Source organism: Paroedura picta, chromosome 3, assembly GCF_049243985.1.
Source record: "Paroedura picta isolate Pp20150507F chromosome 3, Ppicta_v3.0, whole genome shotgun sequence".
Lineage (NCBI taxonomy): Eukaryota > Metazoa > Chordata > Lepidosauria > Squamata > Gekkonidae > Paroedura > Paroedura picta.
In genome coordinates this window covers 99,159,178-99,185,843 of record NC_135371.1, presented here as the reverse complement: position 1 = coordinate 99,185,843, position 26,666 = coordinate 99,159,178, and the positions used below count along the sequence as shown (strand labels likewise).

Genomic DNA, 26,666 nt, shown 5'->3' with positions numbered 1-26,666 from the left:
GCCCCTGCTGTGTTTCTTGGAGTGGACACATTTCTGTCCCACTGAAATGTGTCCCCTGTGGGGCATATTTTGGTGCTAGAACAGATCTGGTGCTGAAATGTGTCCCCCATGGAGACACAGAATGCTGCAGAGCATTCACCTCCGTAGCTAAGCACCGGGAGCAGCTGTGTGGCTACCACCGTGCAGAATGGGCCTTACAAAATCTACTGATTTTCCATAGTGGCCAAAATGGAACATTGAAGTCTTTTGAAGAGCTTTTTATTTTGGAAACTCCTGGAGATTTGGGGATGGAACCTGGGGAGGAGGGGGATCTCAGTGGGGTACAATGCCACAGAGTTCACCCTCCAAAACATCTATTTTCTTCAAGGGAACTGATCCCTGTTGTCTGGAGATGAGTTGTAATTGTAGGGGACCTCCAAGTCCCACCTGGAAGTTGGACTCCCTATTTTTGGATTTCCAACACTGAACAGGCAGCTGGTCTAAAAGACCCTTTAAGCTCTGTGACTGTACAATCTGGGGCAGCAAATTGTTTGGCTCTTTGAGCTTCCAAAGAATTTATCCAGGCACATATGTATGACGTGGCCCAGGAACACGTCACTGGCACCTAGGATGGGCTGGGCAAAGGGTGGGGAACCAGTGCTAGCTCAGCCAAGGTTGCCTGTGGAATAGATTTGTGATATATGCTGTAATGGAGTACATGTAATCCTCATGCAGACAAAATGTTACTGCCCCTTAGTTGTAAGCAATTGAAAAAGAATGCTGGCAAGACAGAAACGCAAACCGGTTGCACTTTTCTCTTGCACAGTGCCTCATTTACATTGGACTGCTGCCCATGCAAAGCAGTTACCTGTGCTGAGTTAGCATGGCAGGATATTCTGGCTGTACTATACACACACCATACAATAAATAATTAATATATACACAATATCTTTATTGGCATAAAGCAGATGAGCAAGATAAACAAAGAGAGTCAAGACACATCAGTCAGTTAAAATTTAAAAACTGAAGACAGAAATTCAGCCATAATAAAAGTGACATCAGCATCCTGATCACTCCTTATCCTTATCAAAAATTGGCAGATCAGGTCTTTTGAATTGTTTCTCCATTTCGGTAGGGTTTGGGAAGGGAGTTCAGCAGGGCAGAATGTCATAGCATCCACGCTTCAAAGCAGCCTTTTTGTCCAGGGAAACTGATCTTGGTCCCCTGGAGATGGACTGTAATAGCAGGAGATCTCCATGTGTGTCCTGGGGGTTGACAACTGTAGGAAAGAAGGTGATCAGTGGCCACAGACCGGGCTTTGTACAGAAGCAAAGAGGCAGAGCGGTGGCTTGGCATGCATGGGGAGTGCTGGGGTGCCGTTGACCTGGAAGTTAAACTGTGGGTGTATTCAGCCAAAGAAAAGCAGTGGAGCTGTCTGAGTCATGATAAGGATAAGCAAGGTGAAATAAGCAGAACTCCCTAAAGCAGTTAGCTAAACATTCTGCCTAACTTCCATGCTCCTTGGTCTTTCTCTGACTCCAGCAGCCCTGGGTCCTCTGGCATGAGGGCACCTATTCCATTAGCAATAACTCCATCTGCTAAATTCATCAAGGAGAAGCATACTTAAGTACCTTGATATATTTGGGCTTCTGCTCACTGTCCCCCCAACATATATTTCATTCATTCATTCATTCATTCATTCATTCATTCATTCATTCATTCATATTCTGCTATGGCTAAAGACAGAAGTAGTCTCATCTCTTCCATTTCTTTTTCTCTAAAGCTGCAATACCAAAATCAACTAATTTTCCCCATTTGGGCAACAGTCCTATGCATAACAACCCCCCTCCCCCACCAACAACTTCCAGTATTTGGGCAACAGGTCTTTGCATCCCCAGACACACAAGGGTAAATATAAAGTGGAGATGGAAATGTTTCTTTATTTTCTCCTCTCATCCATAGCTAAAGATAAAATAGCCTTTTAGCCTTTTAGCCTTCTGATTGGTTGTTCCAGTACCTTGTCCTTAACCTGTGGCATGCCGCTAACTCTATAACTCATCCATCCAATTGTAACCAGTCAATTCCACAACATCCACCGTTAACACACACAGCACAACCATATTAGCCAGTGCTGTGTGTGAACAGTGCAGAATTGAAGGGAATTCCAAAGCAGTTCCCTGTTCAAGGTTGCTTCGATCACTTTGGAGCCAGCAACAAGGATGCCTCCTGGCTGTCTAGAGTTCTGGCAGTCTTTTGCACTCAGGAACTCAAAAATTGAGCTGCAACACAATGTTAAAACAATATTAAAACATTATTACAGATATTTATTAAAGTGCACCAAGAATATATTAAAAACAAAGCAAAAACAAGACATATCTAACTGAACATGAACAACAGACCCAACGTGTTTCGACCCACAGGGGTCTTCCTCGGTGGTCATTATATGCAATGCTCTCTTGTCTAAAAACAAATTCTAAAGTTTTGCTGGGTGGCCAAGAAAAATCTGTTTGGTGTAGCCCCAACCAATGATTCTAAAGTGTTTCTTTTTGGAGCCCACCTTCTAAGATAGATATTGTCTAGGACCACCACACTATAGTCTTATTCTGTATCAAGGCTGTATACAACTAAATTAGTCAAATGTAGGCATGAATATAACCATCATCAACTGCCTCCTAATGATTGAAACTGAGGGGCCCAGGTACTCCCCACTGGTAGGATGTTCCATAACTATAAAACAAAAACATTATAAAAAGCATAGAAAGGAAACATTTTGTATCATCAAGGCATGACACAGTGAAATGGCAGCAATCATACAATAGCTGTATTGGGGGTGCAGGAGGAAATCCATTGGTGCATCATGTCCAAAATGCATAGGATACAGCATTCGCTACATTTTGTTCTACAGTTTATGCAGTATCCTATGAATGAAATAAAAATTTTGGTATGTGAGCCAGGGGTTAGAACATCCAGTGAGGAGGTGGGAGACCCCTGTTTGAGCCAGCCACACATTCCCTAACTGACATAACTATATTGAGGATAAAATGCAGTATAGGAATTGTAAGCTGCTTTGGATCCACATTGGGGAGACAAACAGGGTATGGGTACTGAAACAAATATATCCATTCTAATGTTCTGTTTTTGTCTCTCCCGTCCCCACTCCCCCCCCCCAGGGGACCCTATGTGAAGACTGGATGGCAGTCCACTGCTGCTGGCCTTTTGCAGTCTGTCAAGTGGCCCGAGAAATGAAGAGGAGACCTAGCTTGCGGGTCTATGAAATAAACCAATCATCTCCTCCTCCTCCCCCCAGCCAAAGATGCTCTAGTTTGAAAACAAAACAAAACAAAAACCTTCCCTATGGGAAATTTCTTCGGTCATGATCCTTTCTCTCGTAATGGCAAACAGATAAATAAATGGTTATTTTTAGAAATAAAAATGCATCTGTGTGTCACAGCAGTTCCCCCCTCCCCTTCTGTTCCTGTCAGAAAGGCCTAAGCGTAAGATCCACAGACAAAACAGGAGTAGCTGAGGTGCCAGAGCAAAGCCCTGTGAGTGAGTGGGTTAAAGTGGTTTGCTGACCCTGGGCTTTTAGGGATGCATTGTATGGATCTCTATGGAATCAGAATTGTCCTCACAGAGTATGGGGGGACCTGTGAGCCCAGGCAACCTTGTGCTGTTCTTCCGCATCTGTCACTTAGGGATCACAGCCATGGATGATTAGAAGTCATTGCAAGCTGAATTTGCTCGTCAGTTTTTTATTTGGCCCTTGAAGTGGTTCTTTTCTCATCTGAGAGGGGGGAACAACCCCTATTACATTTCATTTCACAGGAGATAAAAATTAGTACCACAGAGTTGCTACAATAGTTAATTTCATACATCATAATTTTATACATTAAACAAACCTTGCTAAATGCTTCACATGTCATCCACTATCTAATATGTATATATACATCTAGATATAAATCTCTTATAAAGACATACATCTCTCATCAAATGGCCAGAGCAACTTTAGGCTACCTGAACACTTTGGAAAATACCAGATTGGGTCCTCCCAGCTTACTCCTGGAACAAGAGGGCTGAGGGGGTCATCTGCAGCCCCCTGTCCCATATACCTCGCTGGTCATACAGATCCCCTGATCCTTGGAACAACCTATTGTTGAGTCAAAAGGAGCTGCTGAAGGAAGGGGAAAATGGGAGACAATCTGCTTCTGTCAATGGAAAATTTGAAGGAACCAACCAATGTTTTATTTCAGTGGTCCCCAACCTGCGGGCCGTGGCCCGGCGCCGGGCCGCAAAGGCCATGGCGCCGGGCCGCGGCTCCCTCTCCCCGCCCCCCCCCCCACATTAAAAAACTTCCCAGGCTTGCGGCCCGGGAAGCTACTTACTGCGGGAGGGCGGGGAGAGGGAATCAGGGCCGGGCTGCGCCCGTGCAGGCCGCGCCTGCGCAGCCCGCGGGTGCGGCCCGATCCACGGGTGTGGCCCGCGGGTGCGGCCGGGCGCGGTCCGCGGGCGCGGCCCGATCCGCGGGTGCGGCCCGATCCGCGGGCGCGGCCCGAAGCGTGGGCGTGGCCAGCGCGGGCGCGGGCCCTGCGGGCGCAGCCCAATGCCCTGCCGGTCCCCAGCCTTATAAAGGTTGGGGACCACTGCTCTACCATTCCCCGGAGTCCATTTAAGCTCTCACCGACTTCAGTCTTCAGTGACTCCATCCAGCCACCTCATTCTCTGTCGTCCCCTTCTTCTTTTGCCCTCAATCGCTCCCAGCATTAGACTCTTCTCCAGGGAGTCCTTCCTTCTCATGAGGTGGCCAAAGTATTTGAGTTTCATCTTCAGGATCTGGCCTTCTAAGGAGCAGTCAGGGCTGATCTCCTCTAGGACTGACTGGTTTGTTCGCCTTGCAGTCCAAGGGACTCACAAGAGTCTTCTCCAGCACCAGAGTTCAAAAGCCTCAATTCTTTGACACTTGGCCTTCCTTATGGTCCAACTTTCACAGCCATACATTGCAACTGGGAATACCATAGCCTTGATTAAATGCACTTTTGTTGGCAGGGTGATGTCTCTGCTTTTTAGGATGCTGTCTTTTAATTTCTTTGCTGCAGTCCCCATCTGCAATGATCTTGGAGCCCAGGAAAATAAAATCTGTCACTATCTCCATTTCTCCCCCATCTATTTGCCAGGAATTGAGAGGGCTGGATGCCGTGATCTTCGTTTTCTTGATGTTGAGTTTCAAGCCAGTTTTTGCACTCTCCTCCTTCACCCGCATCAACAGGATCTTCAGTTCTTCTTCGCTTTCTGCCATTAGAGTGCTATCATCTTCATATCTGAGGTTGTTGATATTTCACCCTTGATCCCAATTTGTGACTCATCTAACGCCGCCTTTCTCATGATATGCCCCGCATACAAGTTAATCCAGCTTGCCTTGATTCATGGATCTGACGTTCCAGGTTCCTGTGGAATAAAAATCTTTACAGCATCGGACTGTCTTTTCGCCATCAGTTACCTCCACAAATGAGCGTCCTTTCAGCTTTGGCCCAGTCGCTTCATTCATTCTGGCGCTACTCGTACTAGCATCTGCTCATCCCCAGTAGCATTTTGGACACCTTCCGACCTGAGGGGCTCATCTTCCGGTGTCATATCGTTTTGCCTTTTGAACTTGTCCATTGGGTTTTCATGGCAAAGATACTGGAGTGGTTTGCCCTTTCCTTCTCCAGTGGATCACCTTTTGTCAGAGCTCTCTGCTATGACCTGTCCATCTTGGGTGGCCCTGCACGGTATAGCTCATAGCTTCACTGAGCTACGCAAGCCCCCTTGCCACGACAAGGCAGCGATCCTTGAAAGGGGTGTTAAATGTTAGGGCAATGCAAACTGTAATAACACTACCCAGTAATAATAAAAAAAAGTGGTAGGAATGCGCTTTCCAGACACTACTGCTGAGTTGTGATGGGGGGGGGGGGGACAGACAGACACCAGTCTATATAGGAAAGGTGTTTCAGAGAGACATGCAGTTGGCTGCATACATGGGTACAGGCCTAGGAGAAGGTAATAAACATGAATGTATATTTCAATTGCTGGAGACTCTTTGTGTGTGTGTAAATTTTTGGTGGCTCGGATCAAATCATGTAATTCATATAGTCAACCTTAGACTTTCCTTTTAGTGTGTGAGAGCTTGCTGTTTATGACTTTTGTCGTGAAAACAGTAATTAAGAAGAAGAATTGCTGGAGACAGACACAGGCAATAAGGGAGAAATATCACTCAGCATGCAATGCAGATGGTTAATTTCTCCAGTGGGTGAGGGAAGCAGGGAAATGCTTCCCCCTTGAGCCATTGCAAAATCCACATATTTGTGCATGCTTTCCTTTTTTTTTGTCGGTCCAGAAGTCTAAAGAGGAAACCCTGTTGCATCTCTTTGCATGACTTTTACCATTATTACTAGCTAAGACACTGCAATCATATTTAGGGCTTCATGGAACCACCCTGGTTTTGCCACTGCATTTATAAGAGAGGCAAAGCATGGGCATAAAACTGGCTAACACAGTTTCTCCTTTTTTAAAAACAAGGAGCAATGACTGCAGTTTCAAACTCAAGGGTTAATTGCTTCAGGGCCTCTGGGTCCTTGAGCAGCTATGCAGGCAATTACATCTGACAAATGATCAGAGGCAAATTCTCCAGTCAGCTCAAGCATTTCATTAACTGGCTATATGCAAAGAGTTTAAATTGTGCACATCGTGAACCTGAGCAACTGCCATTCTTCCCCCCCAGTGCTACTTTATTCGGGCTTCTATGGCTCTGTTTCCAATGAACAAATGAGAACCGCTCCAGAGATGAAGCTCTCCACTTTAGGAAGCCAACACGTGGAAACAATACAGCAGCTGCACAGGTGCATTTTAGTGCTTATGCATGAGGAAGTGATTGGCTGCTGCTTCCCAGCATATGCAATGGCTGGATGTGAGGTCCTCTAAGAGTGCACCATGCTGCCCTTGGGGGGCTACAGTACCACCTATAGAGCCATCAGTTAGGAGTCTTTCTGTTCTGCCTGTTATTCCTCGCCAATAAAAGTACACAAGAGCTTATTACCATTCCTTGTTTTTCCTTTCCCTCATACAGGATGAGGTAGTTATTCAGTTGGAAAGTGGGTGTATTTTGTAGCTCTTAGAAAAGATCCATCACTGTAAAATATGTCCACCTCCATGCTAAACTCCTCTCATCCATCTTGCTCTGTTTTGGTCTTTCTAAGGAACCTATCACCATGGCATCAAAGCACTGGAGCATCCTGCACAAACAAACCTGCTTTATATATCTCCTGCCCTGGCTCAAAATAGTTCCTTGTTGTTCCACAAAAAGCTGGTTTCATCACCTTTTTTCCCTCCCTTCATCCCTGCCGCTCTTAGATTCTTTCCCCCTCAACCTCCGTAGCACAAGTGAGTGAGCAGGAACATGTTCTAATGCAGTCATAATACACAGTTCAGGAGAAGAATGAGGGTAGTATTCAGTTGGTGTTTTGATGGTTAAAACTAATGCTTGCCCTCTAGATTCAGTGAGATGTCTTTCCGCCTTGGTAGTTTTTAGAAAGGGATGGATGTATTTCAATGCACATAGCTTTCCATAACTTCACCCACAGTCTTTACCCAAGCATCCATCCCATAGGTCTTGCAACTGCAAGATCACAGGTGACTAGCAAGTTAACTATAAAAGCTATGAACAAAGTTACTACAATGTGGACATGCTCTTAGGAGAGTGTGACGTGAGCCATCATGTGCCTCACCCCCCCAAAAATTCTAGTGTCCCATTATTGGCATTGTAGATGATTGTGATGCCATCACAGTGGCAGGAACAAATTTAGTCTGGTTCTGTGCCAGGCAAGGAATAATTTATTAACTGTTGTTAGTGGAAACTCAGATGGAGCTGGAAAAGACATGTTCTTTGTATGATAAAGTTTGGGTCTCGTGGCACCTTTAAGACCAACAAAGTTTTATTCACGGTATACGCTTTTGTGTGCATACCCACTTCTTTAGCTATGTTCTTTGTATATTTTCAACCTTTTCTTGTTGTTCTTGTTGTTATTAGTTGTGAAGTCATGTCCGACACATTGCAACCCTATGGACAATGATCCTCCAGGCCTTCCTGTCCTCTACCATTCCTTGGAGACCATTTAAGCTCTCACCGACTGCTTCAGTGACTCCATCCAGCCACCTAATTCTCTGTCGTCCCCTTCTTCTTTTGCCCTCAATCGCTGCAAGCATTAGGCTGTTCTCCAGGAAGTCCTTCCTTCTCATGAGGTGGCCAAAGTATATGAGCTTCATCTTCAGGATCTGGCCTTCTAAGGAGCATGCAGGACTGATCTCCTCTAGGACTGACCGGTTTGTTCGCCTTGCAGTCCAAGGAACTCGCAAGAGTCTTCTCCAGCACCAGAGTTCAAAAACCTAAAGCCTTTGACACTCGGCCTTCCTTATGGTCCAACTTTCACAGCCATACATTGCAACGGGGAAGACCATAGCCTTGACTAGACACACTTTTGTTGGCAGGGTAATGTCTCTGCTTTTTGGGATGCTGTCTAGATTTGCCATAGCTTTCCTCCCCAGGAGCAAGTGTCTAGAAGGAGAAGGAGAAGGAGAAGGAGAAGGAGAAGGAGAAGGAGAAGGAGAAGGAGAAGGAGAAGAGTTGGTTCTTATATGCCACTTTTCCCTACCCGAAGGAGGCTCAAAGCGGCTTACAGTCGCCTTCCCATTCCTCTCCCCACAACAGACACCCTGTGGGGTATGTGAGGCTGAGAGAGCAATGATATCACTGCCCAGTCAGAACAGTTTTATCAGTGCCGTGGCGAGCCCAAGGTCACCCAGCTGGTTGCATGTGGGGGAGCACAGAATCGAACCTGGCATGCCAGATTAGAAGTCTGCACTCCTAACCACTACACCAAACTGGCTCTCTTTTAATTTCTTTGCTGCAGTCCCCATCTGCAGTGATCTTGGAAAATAAAATCTGTCACTACCTCCATTACTTCCCCATCTATTTGCCAGGAATTGAGAGGGCCGGATGCCATGATCTTCATTTTCTTGATGTTGAGTTTCAAGCCAACTTTTGCACTCTCCTCCTTCACCCGCATCAACAGGCTCTTTAGTTCCTCTTAACTTTCTGCCATTAGAGTGGTATCATCTGCATATCTGAGGTTGTTGATATTTCTCCCTGCAATCTTGATCTCAATTTGTGACTCATCTAACCCCGCCTTTCTCATGATGTGCTCTGTATACAAGTTAAATAGGCAAGGTGACAGTATACAGTCTTGCTGATCTCCTTTCTCAATTTTGAACCAATCAGTGATTCCCTGCCTGGTTCTCACTGCTGCTTCTTGACCTGCATATATATTTCTCAAGAGACAGATAAGATGCTCTGGTATTCCCAACTCTTTACGAACTTGCCTTTCTCATCTAACCCCGCCTGTTCTGACCGAGTAGTGATATCAGCGCTCTCTCAGCCTCACCCACCCCACAGGGTGTCTGTTGTGGGGAGAGGAATGGGAAGGCAACTGTAACCCGCTTTGAGCCTCCTTCGGGTAGGGAAAAGCGGCATATACGAACCAACTCTTCTTCTTCTTCTTCTTCTTCTTCTTCTTCTTCTTCTTCTTCTTCTTCTTCTTCTTCTTCTTCTTCTTCTTCTTCTTCTTCTCCTCATGACATGCTCCTAAATAGGCAAGGCGACAGTATACAGCCTTGCTGAACTCCTTTCTCAATTTTGAACCAATCAGTGATTCCCTGCCTGGTTCTCACTGCCACTTCTTGACCTGCATATATATTTCTCAAGAGACAGATAAGATGCTCTGGTATTCCCATCTCTTTAAGAACTTGCCACAATTTGTTGTGCTCCACACAATCAAAGGCTTTAGCATAGTCAATGAAGCAGAAGTAGATGTTTTTCTGGAACTCCCTAACTTTCTTGATGATCCAGCGTATGTTGGCAATTTGATCTCTAGTTCCTCTGCCTCTTTGAAATCCTGTCTGTACTTTTGGAAGTTCTCGGTCCATATACTGCTGGAGCCTAGCTTGCAGGATTTTGAGCTTAACTTTGCTAGCATGAGAAATGAATGCAATGGTGCGGTAGTTAGAACATTCTTTGGTATTGCCCTTCTTTGGGATTAGAATGTAAACTGACCTTTTCCAATCCAGTGACTACTGTAGAGTTTTCCAAATTTGCTGGCATATTGAGTATAGTACTTTTACTGCATCGTCTTTTAAGATTTTGAATAGTTCACCTGGAATGTTGTCACCTCCACTAGCTTTATTGTTGCTCAGACTTCCTAAGGCCCAAGATGTCTGACTCTTGTATAGTTCTTCTGTATAATTTTGCCACCTTTTAAAAATCTCTTCTGCTTCTGTTAGGTCCCTACCATTTTGGTCCTTTATCATACTCATCTTTGCATGAAACGTTCTTTTCATATCTCCAATATTCTTGAAGAAATCTGTGGTCCTCCCTATTCTATTGTTTTCTTCTATTTGTTTGCACTGTTCATTTAAGAAGGCATTCTTATCTCTTCTAGCTGTTCTCTGGAATTCTCCATTCAATTGGGTGTATCTTTCTCTTTCTCCCTTGCCTTTCACTTCCCTTCTCTCCTTAGCTATTTGTAAAGCTTCCTCAGACAGCCATTTTGCTTTCTTGCATTTCTTTTTCTTTGGGATGGTTTTAGTAGCTAACCCTTGTACAATGATGATCTGAACCACAATCGGCTCCTGGTCTTGTTTTTACTGACAGCATCGGACTGTCTTTTCGCCACCAGTTACTTCCACAAATGAAGTAACTTTCTTTTCACCTCCAGTTACTTCCAGTTACTTCCTTTCAGCTTTGGCCCAGTCACTTCCTTCATTCTAGGGTTACTCGTACTAGCCGTCTGCTCATCCCCAGTAGCATATTGGACACCTTCTGACCAGAGGGGCTCATCTTCCAGTGTCATATTGTTTTGCCTTTTGGACCTGTCCATTGGGTTTTCATGGCAAAGATACTGGAGTGGTTTGCCATTTCCTTCTCCAGTGGATCACCTTTTGTCAGAGCTCTCTGCTATGATCTGTCCATCTTGGGTGGCCCTGCATGGCATAGCTCATAGCTTCACTGAGCTACGCAAGCCCCCTTGCCACAACAAGGCAGAGATTCTTGAAGGGGCAACCTTATCTATTTACCCTAAATATTGCTGGCATGAACTTTGGACTAAGCAGATGATTTCTAGATGTCTTCCTTGAAGCCTAGATTCCTGACCCCAATGGCTCCCTGGCATTTCCCGACCTTGCATGATAATGAGCTATGCGTGTGACATGGCGTGTTAACATTTGGAAAAAAAGTGGATGTTGGCTTGGCTTCTATCTCTTAATTGTTATTTCATAATTTTTGGAACTGTGTAGCTCTTCTAGCTGTCCTTGGGAGCTTAAGGTTTCTAAACAGTTCTGAAAGCCTAGTCTTCAGAGCCTGTCTGAAATACCTCCACAGGATGGGTTAAACTGAGGAACAGACATGGCTTAGTATATTTCTATTCACCTACCTTTGTTAACCCCTCAGAGCAAACAGGAGTTAGTCCTATAATCCTTTTCTGCTTTGTATCCAGAGGGTAAGTATTGTAGCAGTATTTCTCCTGCAACTGCAGATGAACTGACTATTATTTTTGTTTACCCGAAGATGTTTGGACACAAGTTTTCGGCTGGCTCTCACACCATCCGCAGTAAGGCAGCTTAAGAGCTTTAGACAGTTTTTTCTCCCTGGGCTTTTAAAGAGCTTTTGAATCCCTCAAGGAAAATAGATCGCTTCCACTGTTGCATGAAACAGGACCTCATGAGAAGGGATGCCAGCCATGTTGGGGATTTGGTGGTAATTTGTACCTCCTACCCCTCTCCTGCCAGACAGAACAGCGACAGAACTCTCACTGTGCAGGCGGCAAGTAGGCGAACTGTCGAAAAACAAAAAGCTTTGCTTGGAAGCAGCCTTGCAAGGGAGTTGGTGCCACTCATCTACTCACACTGGCCGTGTTGTATACAACCCCCTGCATGGCAGTCTTGCTCTTTATAGACACTCTCACATTCGTATACTCTTAGAAGAAGAGGAGTTGTTTTTATGTACTCCATTTTTTACTGCTTGAAGGAGTCTCAAAGTGGCTTACAATCACCTACCCTTCTTCCCACAACAGACATCCTATGAAGTAGGTGAAGCTGAGAAAGCTCTGAGAGAACTGTGACTGGCCCAAGATCACCCAGATGGCTGCATGTGAAAGAGGACTGGAGAATCAAACCCAGGTCTTCAGCTTGCACTCTTAACCACTACACCACAATGGCTCTTGTTTGTGGCCCCAGGGCCCACCTTAGCCCAACATGCAAAATGAGATCCATTTCTCATTTTATTCTATATGGTTGTATTTCTTCCTCTACCCTTTATTTAACTACTTAATTGGAAGATTTATATCCTACTGTTCCTTGTGGCTCAAGATAATTTACAAAACCTAATTTAAAATATTACAAGTAAATGGGGGAATGGCCAGTAGATAGCAACCATAAGTGGCATATGGAGAAATATGGGTGGAGACAGTTCTTTGGATATGCTGGTTCTATATGGTGAAAGGCTTCAAAAGTTATAGGTGGCACCCTGAATTGACTTGAAACAAACAGGCAATCAATTGAGCTATTTTGGGATGTATTTTGGGATATATTCCCATAATCCCATCTTGGCATTATTTAGGCAGTTGCATTCTGAATTAGCTGTGCTTTTGGGGTTGCCTTCAAGAACAGCCCAACAGAGCATATTATGGTAATCTGGTGATGACATTACAAAAGCATGGATATGTGTGGCCTGATCAGTTAGTCAGACCCCTGACTAACCTGCTTTTCAAACTACATGGTTGGGTCCATGAGCACCTCAAAGCTCTCATCTTCATCTGCAGGATAAATTGAACCAATCCCTTGGAAACATCAGCCTTTCACAAAGAAACCATTTTTATTTATTGGGTCAAATGACAGACAACACAATAGTTGTACAACTCATGGGACTGCCAATTTTTAAACCAGTCTTTTAAAAGCTACTTTCTTTTCATTAAAAGGACAGCAACAAGCCAAAGCAGGGTATTTCCCTGGCCTGTAGGCAGGTATACTGGTCTGCTGTAGATTAGAGGGTGACCCATTTGTAGGTCATAATGATCTACCAGTTTAAGACCAATGCTTGACAATTTCATTTATCAAATGGTAGATGAACCCACAAGAGGTTCAGCCATACTGGACTTAATACTGACCAACAGGCAAGAGTTGGTGGATGAGGTGAAGGAGGTGGGGACCCTAGGGGGAAGTGACCATGTCCTCATAGAATTCCTTTTGAGATGGGGAGCCAAGGAAGCTTGTAGCCAGACGCGGATGTTGGATTTTCGTAGGGCAAACTTTAATAAACTCAGAGACATGATGAGTGTCACACCATGGACGAGAATGCTGGAAGGGAAGGGAGCATGTGAAGGGTGGGCACTACTCAAACAAGAGCTATTGCATGCTCAATCAGTGACTATCTCAGAAAGACGAAAACACTGCAGGAGCTCTAAGAAGCCTATTTGGATGAACAGAGAACTTCAAGAGGAACTAAGAAAGAAAAGGAAAATGTTCAGGAAATGGAGGGAAGGACAGATCTCTAAAGAAGAGTACCTACAGATTACTAGGCACTGTAGATCAATCATCAGAAAGGCCAAAGCTGAGAGTGAGCTAAGATTGGCCAGGGAAGCCCATTGTAACAAGAAAAGGTTTTTCAGTTATGTGAGGAGCAAACGTAAAGTAAAGGAGGCAATAGGCCCACTGTTGGGTGCGGATGGACAAACTCTAACGGAAGATGCAGAGAAAGCAGAAAGGCTTAGTGCCTATTTTACATCTGTTTTTTCCCACAGTCAAAGTGTTTAGGCACATCTAGAGATGGCCGTAGCCAAAGGATAGTGTCTGGGTGGCAGGTTAACATGGATAGAGAGGTTGTTGAGAGGCATTTAGCTGCACTGGATGAGTTCAAATCCCCTGGTCCGGATGAAATGCACCCGAGAGTACTCAAAGAACTTTCCAGAGAACTTGCACAGCCCTTGACCATCATCTTCGGAACCTCTTTAAGGACTGGAGATGTCCCGGAGGACTGGAAGAGAGCAAACGTTATTCTGATCTTCAAAAAAGGGAGGAAGGATAACCCGGGAAACTACAGACCAGTGAGTCTGACCTCTGTTGTGGGGAAGATAATGGAGCAGATATTAAAGGGAGTGATCTGCAAACATTTGGAGGACAATTTGGTGATCCAAGGAGGTCAGCATGGATTTGTCTCCAACAGGTCCTGCCAGACCAACCTAGTTTCCTTTTTTGACCAAGTAACAGGTTTGCTGGATCGGGGAAATTCGGTTGATGTCCTTTACTTGGATTTTAGTAAAGCTTTTGACAAGGTTTCCCATGATGTTCTGATGGATAAGTTGAAGGACTGCAATCTGGATTTTCAGATAGTTAGGTGGATAGGGAATTGGTTAGAGAACCACACTCAAAGAGTTGTTGTCAATGGTGTTTCATCAGACTGGAGAGAGGTGAGTAGCGGGGTACCTCAGGGCTCGGTGCTCGGCCCGGTACTTTTTAACATATTTATTAATGATCTAGATGAGGGGGTGGAGGGACTACTCATCAAGTTTGCAGATGACACCAAATTGGGAGGACTGGCAAATACTCCGGAAGATAGAGACAGAGTTCAACGAGATCTGAACACAATGGAAAAATGGGCAAATGAGAACAAGATGCAATTTAATAAAGATAAGTGTAAAGTTCTGCATCTGGGTCAGAAAAATGAAAAATATGCCTACTGGATGGGGGATATGCTTCTAGGTAACACTGTGTGTGAACGAGACCTTGGGGTACTTGTGGATTGTAAACTAAACATGAGCAGGCAGTGTGATGCAGCGGTAAAAAAGGCAAATGCCATTTGGGGCTGTATCAACAGAGGCATCACATCAAAATCACAAGATGTCATAGTCCCATTGTATACGGCACTGGTCAGACCACACTTGGAGTACTGTGTGCAGTTCTGGAGGCCTCACTTCAAGAAGGACGTAGATAAAATTGAAAGGGTACAGAGGAGAGCGACACTCATTGAGCAGAGATAACTTCCAAGTGAGTATAAACAGCAAACACTGGGCTCAGTGGAGGTATGCAGAAAGGTTCTCCAGCACTGTTTACACGGACAGCTGTGATGTTGAACCATCTCCTTGGATACCTGTGAATGTTCACTTGACTTCTACACATTCAAAATGGGTTCAGAGTCCTACTTGTTGTGTTAGACAAGCCTTGCTCAGCACAATTATTTCTGAAGGCAAAGACAACTTCCAAAACCTAAAATAGCTTGTTGAGCACGCCTCCTTATTATGTGGGTTTTAGTGTCACAGGGGTCAACCAAGAAAGCTAGCAGAATCCAAGTGCTATAGTTGGACTTGGGTCTAGGAAACCCGATTTCCAGCCACAGGTCTCTTTCAGTCCAAGAGTAAGCTACTCTCAGTTGCAGTTTTCCTCTGTCTTATAAGGAATGCAATAACTTATCTCACTGGTTGTGAGAGTGAGAACAGTAACAACCCAATGGAAACTGTTTTGTAATATACAGTCCAATCCTAAGCAAGTCTACTCAGAATCCTACAGAATGGGCTGACTACCCAGAAAGATGAAGAAGAGCTGTTTTTGAATGGGTTTAAGTGGCTTACCAACACTTTTCCTTTCCTCTTCCTGCAATGGACAACTGAGGTAAGTGGGACTGAGAGAGCTGTGAGAGAATTGCTCTGCAAGAAAAGCTCTGTGGAGGAGTGGGGAATTAAACTGGTTCACCGCTCTTAACCACTACACCACACTGGCATTTTTAGGATTGCACTGTAAGTTGTTCTAGAAGTACATGGCACAATTTTTTCACAGCTGCTATTCCTGTTTTGAGGGAAATGTTTAGTTTACAAGGACAGCAAGTGCTGTCACATTTGCCACAGCTCCAGCACAGAACAGCTGCTTCTGTTGGACTGGAGAGATTTTTCTTTGTATTCCACTAACTCCTCTTGGTGAATAATTATAGTGGCATGCAGTAGGCTAAACCCTTCCCTGTGCCAAAGCCGCTGCTGCTTAAAGGCAAGCAATCATAACACTGTCATGGTTTTGAATCAGGGCTGTTAGATCTTTGGCTCAGGGGCCCCATCTGAGATGGCTAAACTGCACCTCTGGCTCAGCGAACCCTGTAATCAGCTCAGCCAGGTTTGGCTTTGGGAACGAGGACTGCTCATGCAAATGGATTGAAGAAGTTTTCAAAGGCTCTAAAATGCCAATCCCGCTTTCCACGTTTTCTCAGCTGGCATCATCCCTTCACTGTTTCCACTCAGCGAAGCCTTTGCCAGTGGTTCCATCTGCCTATTTAATTCTCAAGCACTGGGTATTTTTGGATTAAGGGAGTCTCACGAGTTTGCATGTGTGAGTAACATACAATAGGCAAGGTCTGGTTGCTGAAAGCAACTTGAGTTAAGGAATTAGATACTTTTGTGGGCACTCAAGGAAATCTGGTGCAGGAATACTTTCATAGTATGTATTAAAAACAAAAACAAAACTGAAGCTGAGCTTGAAATATTTATTCCAAAATATTTATTGGTCACTGACAACTGCTTAACACGTGTCATTTTTCCTAGGAGAAGGGAGGGAGATGTATGGAAGATAAGTGAACAGCGAAAGTAGCAAAGGTGCCTGGATACAGGCATGTACAGCTGGAAATCGTGGGCTGCAGTGTTCAGACACTCAGCAAAATAACCAACTTGATCAGTCCCCTAGTTTTGGCTACCGACAGGGAACATTCCACTTGTATCCAAGGAAGCTATCGGGTGTGAGAAGGCTAAGTAGAATAAAAGCTACAAGAGTTTTTTTTAAAAAATACAATTAAGAATTCCCTTAGGGAGCTCAAAATATGTTGGCTATTTTCAGGGAAGACCCTTCTAAAGGACCTTTTGAAGACTGGCATTGTGGACAGAGTGGGCCAAAGAGGCCATGGGTCCAAATGCCCACATTCAGTCATGAAAGCTTAAGGACTGGCCTTGGCCCTGTCACTGTCCCTTAGCCTAATTGGCCATCCTCTGGGTGTAGCAAGTGGGAACCTCATGTAAGCTGCTTGGAAGAAGGGCTTGGTACAAAGGGCTTGATACAAACATGATGAAGATAATAGTCTGTCTTCATTGTGTCTATCAGACTGTGTGTGATGCAGCTTTGTTTCTTCATGCTGAAATTACAGTGCAAAAAAAGAAAGATTCACAATGAAAAATCAACAGAAATAAACAGGGAACCTTTCCAAGACAATATGTTTCTAATAATGTATACAATGAATTTCAATTCCATTTCTTTTACAATCCTTTTATATACCAAAGGAACAACCATAACGGCTTCTAGATACATTCCGTTTTCATTGACTTCATCAGTGGTTGAATCCTCCAATCCTAAATTCAAAATGTACAGATTATTATCCATATTACTCAAATTAAACAATGCAGCAAAGAATTACTTCAAATACACATACCTCCAAAAACAGTTTGTTGTATCAAAGGTGGCAGAATTCTATCGCCTGTCCTATAAAATTAACAACACAAGAATATATCTAATCTTCTATATATCAATATTTGAATTAATATTGTCAAATCACAATGAATATTGAAACTGTACCTTATATTACTGTTTTAATATTTTAGTATCAATCGGCCATAGACTCTCTAGGGAACTGCGGGGAATGCTAGTCAACGACCACTCCCAAAGGTTTAGGGCTGCTATCTGAGTACAAATAAAAAAATCTTACCCCACTTACACACAGCAACATTCTTAAAGATACATTGCTATTATAAATAGGTACTCCAAAGTCAAGACTTACAGAAAGCAAGACATTTCTAAAGATGTATTCAGTCCTCTAGGGCTAAGTGTATCTAGAGAGTATATAAAGAAACATTCACGTTGTCTTAGAAGTCTATTCATGTCCATTTTATCGTGTCCCCGATGATGGAGTTGTTCAAGTCCAAAGAATTGCAGGTTTTCTGGTGTGTGTCCCATTTCTACAAAATGGCTCACCATCGGTGCATCCATGAGGTGATTTCTTAATCTGCTCAGGTGCTCCTGTATTCATATCCTCAAGGGACGAGAACTGATACCAATATACAATCTGGAGCAAGGACATCTTATAGCAAATACTACATTTTTGGTCATATAGTTTATATATTGATTGATTTTAACAGAAAAACCATTTTCTGATTGTTTAAATCATTGTGAACCTTTCTTTTTTCGTACTGTAATTTCATTGTGATATGCCAACTAGGAAGCAATGCTTTGCCTTCAGCGGTGAGGACATGAATAGGATTACACAAAATCTGCCTCCTTTGAATATGGACAATGGAACCCCACCCGGGGACTGGGAGCAATTAACATATCTTTCTAGACACAAACTTAAGACTCATTTACATGCAGTGTATCTTAATGAATATCTAAAGAAGGATAGAATCCCTAGGGCAGTGGTCCCCAACCCCTGGTCCGGGGACCAGTCACAGTCCGTGGATCAGTTGGTACCGGGCTGCGGCTCCTCCTCGTCCTCTTCTCTGGCTGCTGCTTCGGGGGCTGTCCTGCCACTCTGCTGCCAGCTCACCTTTGGTGCTCTCCAGCGGCCGCCATGGCTGGGGCTTCCCCTCGGCCTGGCACTGTGCAGCTGCTGCTGGCAGCGCTCCCCAGCGGGCGGCGAGAAGTCAGGGGCGCCGGCGGGAAAGCAAGTGGAGCAGGGGCTCAGCCAGCGGCAACATCCCTCGGCAAAAGACTACCCCCCCCCCCGGGCCTCAGTAAAATTGTCAAGCGTTGACTGGTCCCCAGTGATAAAAAGTTTGGAGACCACTGCCTTAGGGGACTTAGGATACCAAAGTACCCCACTCTTTTTACTGACAATGATGAGTTTAAACAAAAATGGGCAGCAATTCTGACCAAATACTCAGTTGACTTAATGCTTTTAATGACTGAGCAGAGTTCTAGCCAAATTGAGACAATGGAGAGTGAAATTGATAAACTTAAGGATACGCTGAAGCAGAAAACTACTCAGGACACTTATGATAAAAAGTTAGATGATTTGGAAAATAATATTAAAAAATTTACAGAAAGCCTGAAAGAATACAAGAATAGGAAGTTTAATAGGGATCAAAGAGACTATGCCTCTAATAATGTGTATTCCTGGCTGGGACAGAAGCACCCAAGATTTAAGACTAAAAATGTTATATGGGACCCAGATACTTTTTCAGGATCAGAATCTGATACATTTAGCTCTTCAGGTGAGGAAGCAATGCCTCAGAGTAGTGCTCTGCGACCAAGGAGATACCTAAGAGAACCTGACTGTTTCCAACTGGATTCTCAGGGGGGCAGGCGTCTGAGCCACAAGAAATAGTTTTCAATTTATCTAACAGGCAACTCACACCCACAGAGATTAAGGTTTTGAATAAAGGCTTATCCTTTGGGCTAGTGCCAGAGTATAATGCATTCCGTACCAGGGAGGACTTGTTCAAAGGATCAAGATTGTTAAAATTAAAACATCTTTTTGCACACACACACCCCAACGATACAAACTACTTATTTTAGAGCTAAATCATCTTTTACTCCTATAATAGATGTACCAGCTATCACCACATTTGAAAAAGTTGTCCTTAGGGATTGAAACTGGCTGAAAACACACAACAGTGGGATGGGAGAAAGGAAGGGACTTAGAAAAATTAAAACTTAAAAGGAGAACAATTCTATTTAATTTATCTCGAGAGGAATTTGAGGTGCTCAAGCTGCTAAAGTCAAGCCCTAATATTATTATCAAGCATGCTGTCAAAGGGGGTGGTATAGTTGTTATGAACTGGTGTGATTATAAAAATTAGGTGATGAGACAACTGAGTGATAGAACTTATTACAAACCTGTGAGTTATTATTGTATTAGCATGGTTATGAGGGTTATAAGAATTGTAATTCATGAAGGTCTGGGACTGGGGTATATCAGTAAAAATGAAGCTATGTTTTTGGAGAACAAGTATCCCAGTATACCACATATATATATATATATTGCCAAAAATCCATAAACCAGATTGCCCCCCTAAGGGACGACCAATTGTATCACAATGTGGATTGTTTCTTGAACCTCTTGCTAAATTTATGGACTTTTATATTCATCAGACTTTTTCAAACTGTGAGACCCTGCTTAAGGATACTACACTTTATTAATTTAATTCATAAATTAATTATTTCAAAAAGGGCAGTCTTATTATCTATGGATGTGACTTCACTCTAAAAAAATATCCCTTTAGAGGAGGCCAGATTGGTAGCACAGAATGCACTGGACCAGAGGCAAGAACTGAGACCACCAATTCATTTCCTATTGGATTTATTGGATTTAATTTTTGAACATAATTATTTTGAGTTTGAGAGTAATTTATACTTACAGATACAGGGTGTATCGATAGGTTCCCCAGTAGCATCCTCCATAGCCAATTTATTCGTGTTAGATTTTGAAAGCAAGTGGCTTCTGAATGAGAATGTCAATCCATTTCAATCGTATATATATATATATATTTATACCAGATTCCTTTATGATATTTTTATCATTTATTCCAATGGCTAAGCTGTGGTGCAATTTATTGAGTGGTGTAAGAACCTGCACCCTATAATTAAATTTACTGGTCAACATAGTTTTTCCCAGTTAGCCTTTTTAGACACTTTGGTTGCTCTTGATCCCCAAGGTAAACTTATTACAGCCTCATATAGGAAATCTACACATAGGAATACACTGATTCATTATAAAAGTTTTCACCCCTCGCATCTAAAAAGGAATCTACCCTATAGGCAGTTCCTAAGACACAAGAGAATAAACACTAAAAATGCATTGTATAAGGAAGCATCTGACTCATTAGCAATAGCACTAACGTGGATACCTTGAAGGGGTGATTTCTAACGCTAGGACCAGAGCTAATTTGCAGGGAAGGGAGGAGCTGCTTCAATATTGCCAATGGGGAGAAAACAGAAAATTTACCTGTGTGTTTGATTTTTCTTATTTTGCTTCTGATATTAACAAAATATTGCAGAAACACTGGCATTTGATTAGTGACATTCCAGGTTGTGAAAATGGCTATAGATTGGCATGGAGGAGAAGTCATAACATTGGAGAGTTGGGAACAAAGCAAGGAGGCAGGTAAAATTCATTGTATACATTATTACAAACATATTGCCTTGGAAAGGTTCCCTGTTTTCTTTTGTTGTTTCTTCATGCAGCAGAGTAGACACTTGATTGTTTATGCATGATGCACATGGTCTTAAATTCTCCCCATTTTACCTGCACAATAAAACTGCTGCATTCAAATAGTACTACACTAGTGATGATTATCAGCCTAATTACCCTTTCTCTCTATGCCTTGTGCCACATATCCTACTTAAGTATGCCATAAATTAAAACTGTTTCATGCATTGTAGTCATTGTTAAGAGTGCACTGTACTTGTCTTTGCAAAAGTGACATGGAGATCTTAGTGCTACAATGACCTGAGGAGAACTGGCTTTCCATAGGACAAAAGTGTTAATTTGAGCCCCCAAAGGAGGATAAATCTGAAAAACTGAATGGCATGATATTGTGTTACAAATGAAGATTTAGAAGACAGGTGGTGGAGGAAGTGATGACTCTGTCCTCCAGTTGCACTGGCTTCCAAGTAGAAAATGATCTCCAACCTGTAAACTTCCATTGTGTCAGTATCATTTTGTTTGTGCAATGACCCAAGAAAGTGTGCTCCCACCCTTTATTGCAGGGTTGGCCAAACTTTGGCTCTCCAGATGTTCATGGACTATGATTGTCATGAATCCCTGGCCAGCATGGTCAGTTGGCAGGGGCTCATGGACATCTGGAGAGCCACAGTTTGGCCACCCTTGCTTTATTGCGACAATAAAGCACCACACTCTTGGACTGCCCTCATTTTGGGTTGAACATATAGCCTGTGAATTAGCAGTGAGAACCTTTACCATTTAGCACTATTCTAATATTGAATCACAGCTGGATTATACAAATACCAATTCCTCTTATTACTGAGGTTACCTAGCACGGTCTGTGAGCAAGCTTAGAAGCCAGCAAGAAGGTATGTAAATGAAACTGGCTGAAAACACACAACAGTGGGATGGGAGAAAGGAAGGGCCTTATGAAAGAACCGGACAGCCTCCTTGGGGACTGAGGGCAAAACATGGGTGAGAGATCAGGGGGGACTAGGTAGAAAGTGGATGAACACAATGTGAGGCTTCTGAGTTTTAGAAAAACTTGAATGTAGCTGTACTCTAAAAATAGAAATGTACAGTCAGATCCTAAGCATGTTTCTTTGGAAATAAGTTCCTCCGAGTATGATGAAGTTTCTTCCTGAGTAAGCCTGCTTAAGATTACAACCATGAAGTTTTAAAATATGTCAACTGTTTCCTGAAGAGCATGTAATTGACCTTCAACCTAGTGGGACACACATTTCTCATTATATATATATATATGTTTATATATATATATATATATATATATATATGTTTGTGTGTGTACACAAAATACACACACACACATATATATGATGTCTTTTTTGTATGTGGAATTTGCATCCCCATTACTACTAGATGCTCGTGCACTGCCCAGTCATTATAGCAGTTGGCTAGTTTATGGAAGCAGAATCCAGAATTCCTGGCTGGGGAGACCCAATGCATCTATCAGGTTTCGTTATTTATCTTGTGACATTATTGCTTTACTCATTCTAATTGTACTACATACTAGGTGAATTTACTAGTCCAGTGTAGCTTTTGAACAGGCCTTTGTATGCATAATCTCCTCTCCCCTCATCACTATTTGCATCTATCAGTGGCAATAGATTGCCTCTGGTAGATGTAACAGTCTTTGTTCATGGAGAGAAATGGCCCCAATGGCACTTTTGCTGCTTAGATCAAAACCACACAAAACAAGACCCTTCTGTACAATGTGAGAGAAGAAGTATCCATCAGTAATTTGTTGACTGTTATCATAGTTTCATATCTGTTATCATAGTTTCTTGACAGAGGCCTAAGTCCTCTGTGACATTTACACTGCAGCAGTGTTTATCTATGGAATACAAAGGGGTCCCCCCCCCCCACTTGCAGCAAACAATTTTTTGTTATGGTTAACCTTTTATCAGTTTTCAGAGATGCTGTTATAATTCTTTTTTGTAGGAAAGGTCAGGTGACCTGTTTGGCTCGAAAGGTCCAGGGATGAGGTCTTGGGATGTAGCATCCTTCTTTGATGAACTGGACTAGAGCCAATGTTGTGGGAACAGGCAGCTGATGCATCAGGACCCTTGGCTGCTTCTGTCTGTGTGGATTCAGTAGCTCCTCCTTGCTCGGTCTTGCAATTGGGTAGGCTGGGTGAAAACTGAGAGCTGTGTCTCTTGGATGGTGGAGGACTGTAGTTCTGAAACCGCACTGTTTTCACTTGCTGAAACAGAAGTCAGGAGTCAGGAGTTATTGCTGGCAGACAACTAGCACCATTGTTTCAGTTGGATGCTGACATAACAAAACTGAAATTAAATTGTAAGCTTGCCTAGCAAGCTTTCTTTCTCTGCCCCCTCCAGACTGAAAGAAGCAGGGCTGGTTTATCCATGTAGCACATGCTACTGACCCCACACTTCCAGGGGCTCCACATAGGGCCTTCCCCCATGGATCAAGGTGTAGTCTTTTACTTTCCCCCTTTCCCCTCTTTTAGGACACTCGGAGTGAGCTACTTAGCATGCTGGACTTTGGGGGGTATCTATAGGTGTTGTGGCAGTTCCAAGGTTTTCCCAACAGCTGGAAAGGTTTTTCTTTCTCTCTTGGGTAACCTGCCACCACCACCTGACCTTTGTAAGGAATTGCCCACAGGGAGGGTCAGGATTCCCAGTTTCCTTTCCCAGAACTGAAGCCATGCCTATGTGTCTCATAGCATATCCTGGTCACAATTGCCCCTGGAGGAATAGCTGTTTGCCAGTTGCTGGCCTTCTCTCTGATTCTTCTTTTACAATAGCATGTCCAAGAAAGTGGAGGTCTATGTAGTACAGTGAGCCACTACCAGCATCAAAAGTTATAAAGCAGTTATTTAAAAGAAAATGTTTAAAAACACAGCATCAAACTGAGCAAGGTTTTCAAAAGAAATGGATAAAATACAATTCCTCTGTCCTTTTCTGTATGTTAAAATATAGGAACCTTATGAAGTTACTGATCTCTGTAGACGCTCAGTTACCTTGAAGCTTCCTTCAGTTGTCCAGGCCAGTACATGGCTAATGGCCTCCTCCTCCTCCATACCTCAATTAAAAGTTCTGTCTGCAACCCAAAAAAGGTTGCGGACCGCTGGTCTAGATCAATTAGCATTTGTATGAAAGTGAGCTGAGGAAAGTCTGGAAATCAGTTGAACTAACTTCTCATCTTCCTGCCTGTTCTTTGCTAGAGGGGGGGGGGGAGCTTTTAAAGCTCAGAACAAAAAAATATATACATTTTTCCACTTGTGCTATCTCCTTGAATGGGATGCCTCTCTTTGTTTTAACCTGGGAGTCAGCTGCCCTCTGACTCCTCTCTCTCTCTCTCTTTCCTCTCACTCTATTTCTACATGGTCTTCCTCGGAGACACATCTCTGCACGTCTCTCCTGTATATCTGTGCTACAGGAAGTATTCTTTAGATTAGTCCTCTTTTTCTTTTGACTGCAACCTGAATGTGAATTGAATATACTTGAATAAATATAATTTTACTTTTTTGCAATATACTTCTTGGGAGATTTTTACTGCACTCAGCATCGCATTTCTATAACGGGGAAAAACTCTGCTATATTAACCAAATGCCCCAATAGAACAGCAATGTAAAACATTTTTGTCCTGGATAAAGGAGAAACTGACAGTAGACTCTGCCTGAAAAATTGAAGCTGCCACTGGGGAACATGCAAGAGGAGGTGGTCCTTCAGCCTTAGGTAGTCTTGGGCAAGTCCAGAGCCACAGTGGCACAGTGGTTATTATGTTGACTTATGACTATTCTGCCACAAAATTTGCTAAACGACCTAGGGCCAGTGATAGTCTCTTAGTCTAACTGGTTGGGGGCTATGGAGATTAAATAGGAGTCATCTACTGTTTCCTGAACTCCTGAAGGAAAGGCAGGATGAAAATACAATAGATAAGTAGAATTCACAGTCATTTTGCCCAGCTCCATCTGCAAAACTGGGAATAAATTTGCCCAAGCTTCTAGGGTTGTGTTAAAAATTACTGAGGGAATATTGCTTAGAACACACAGAGCTTACATTAAAGCCTTAAAATGCACTTTTTACAACTTCTGTTCCTCTATTTCTCTTTGGTTCGAGGCTCTGAAAAAGATTTATCCCAAACCTTTCATGAATGAAGAGGACTTTAACATAGATTACTCTGGTCAGCCACCAGATTTTCTGTGGCAATGATAAAATCACTTCCATTGTCTCCATATTTCCATTCTACTTTAACAACTATTTGCCCACTGAGGTGTTGCTGATTTTTATGTGTGTGATGCGTGTGTTTCCCCCAGATAACAGCTGGAAATGAAGAAACAGATGGTATGCTGGAAGAGAGCACTATGTGTTGTATAACTACTGATGTTGAGTTAATGAGAAACGAAGATGTTGCAGGCCCCAGTTGGAAAACGCTTCTTGAGAAGTCATGAATGATGCAGACAGTGTACTACAGAGAATCCCTACAGAGTCTATAATAACAAACAGAAATCCCTACAGAGTCCCTAGTAGTCAACAACATTGTCTGAAGAAGTGAGCAGTGACTCACAAAAGCTGATACCCTGCCACAATTTTTGTTAGTCTTTAAGTTGGTACTGGAAAATTGCTCTTTTCTGCCTCTACAGACAAACATGGCTACCCATCGTGAGAAACCATCCTTTAAACACTGAGATCTTTAATGACTGCTCTCCACACCAACTCAATCATGAGTTGCACTTCTAACATTTACATTCTGACATGTAAAAATCTTCCCCTGTACAATCCAGAGGCTCCACAGTTACCTTCTCAGTAGTGTTTCTGGAGGTATCTGGCTTCACCAATATGGAGGGTGGAGCAGATGCAGGTGGCTTTAGAGTCAATTCGCCTTTTGCTGGCAATTCTTTGGTGTCTAATACAGAACTACACACAGAAGGCGCTCTGCTGTTTCCACTCCGGGGCATTAACACCAATGAAGAATCATGGGAAGAATTCAACCTGGCTCCTGTGTCAGCTGCACCAGCTCCTCGGGGCAGACTGGAGATATGCTGATACAGTGGAGATTGCTGGGGTCGTAAAGGGATGGCAGAAGTGCGTCTCAGGGAGCCAATGAGTGGAATAAGAGCTATAGGCTGCACAGGTTTTTGAAGCGATCCATCTGTAGAGGTGGGATTGGGAAAAGAGGAATGTTACAAATAATAATCAACTATTTATTTATTTATATTTATTGACCACCACTCCCGGGCCAAGTCAGCTCATGGCAGTTCATAATAAAACCCCAGATAAAATATTGATAATATAACAAAATTCCCAGCTGGCATCAACCATCTGATTCCCTCTCTCCCAGTCCAACACTTGCCAGTTCACCCTGGGAGAAGGGGACTACCTGCCCTAGATGTTCAGAGCGTCCTAAGGAGGGACCCTTGATATTCCACAACCCAGCCTCA

The 26,666-nt window shown here is 43.2% G+C and overlaps 2 protein-coding genes across 6 annotated transcripts in view; one reads left to right on the top strand and one right to left on the bottom strand.

Moving 5' to 3' along the window:
* PLAC8L1 (PLAC8 like 1) overlaps positions 1–3,386 on the top strand; it is a 35,226-nt gene extending 31,840 nt beyond the window's left edge. For all 3 annotated transcript variants that reach the window (XM_077324330.1, XM_077324329.1, XM_077324328.1), the window contains one exon: positions 3,150–3,386. In XM_077324330.1, the coding sequence (XP_077180445.1) occupies positions 3,150–3,356 (207 nt within the window). In that variant the 3' untranslated portion in view covers positions 3,357–3,386. The remainder of the gene's footprint in view (positions 1–3,149) is intronic.
* A 12,475-nt stretch (positions 3,387–15,861) lies between these two features.
* SH3RF2 (SH3 domain containing ring finger 2) overlaps positions 15,862–26,666 on the bottom strand; it is a 152,711-nt gene continuing 141,906 nt past the window's right edge. For all 3 annotated transcript variants that reach the window (XM_077326965.1, XM_077326967.1, XM_077326966.1), the window contains 2 exons: positions 26,025–26,377; positions 15,862–23,462 (listed from right to left, as the gene is read on the bottom strand). In XM_077326965.1, coding sequence (XP_077183080.1) covers positions 23,163–23,462; positions 26,025–26,377 — 653 coding nt within the window. In that variant the 3' untranslated portion in view covers positions 15,862–23,162. The remainder of the gene's footprint in view (positions 23,463–26,024; positions 26,378–26,666) is intronic.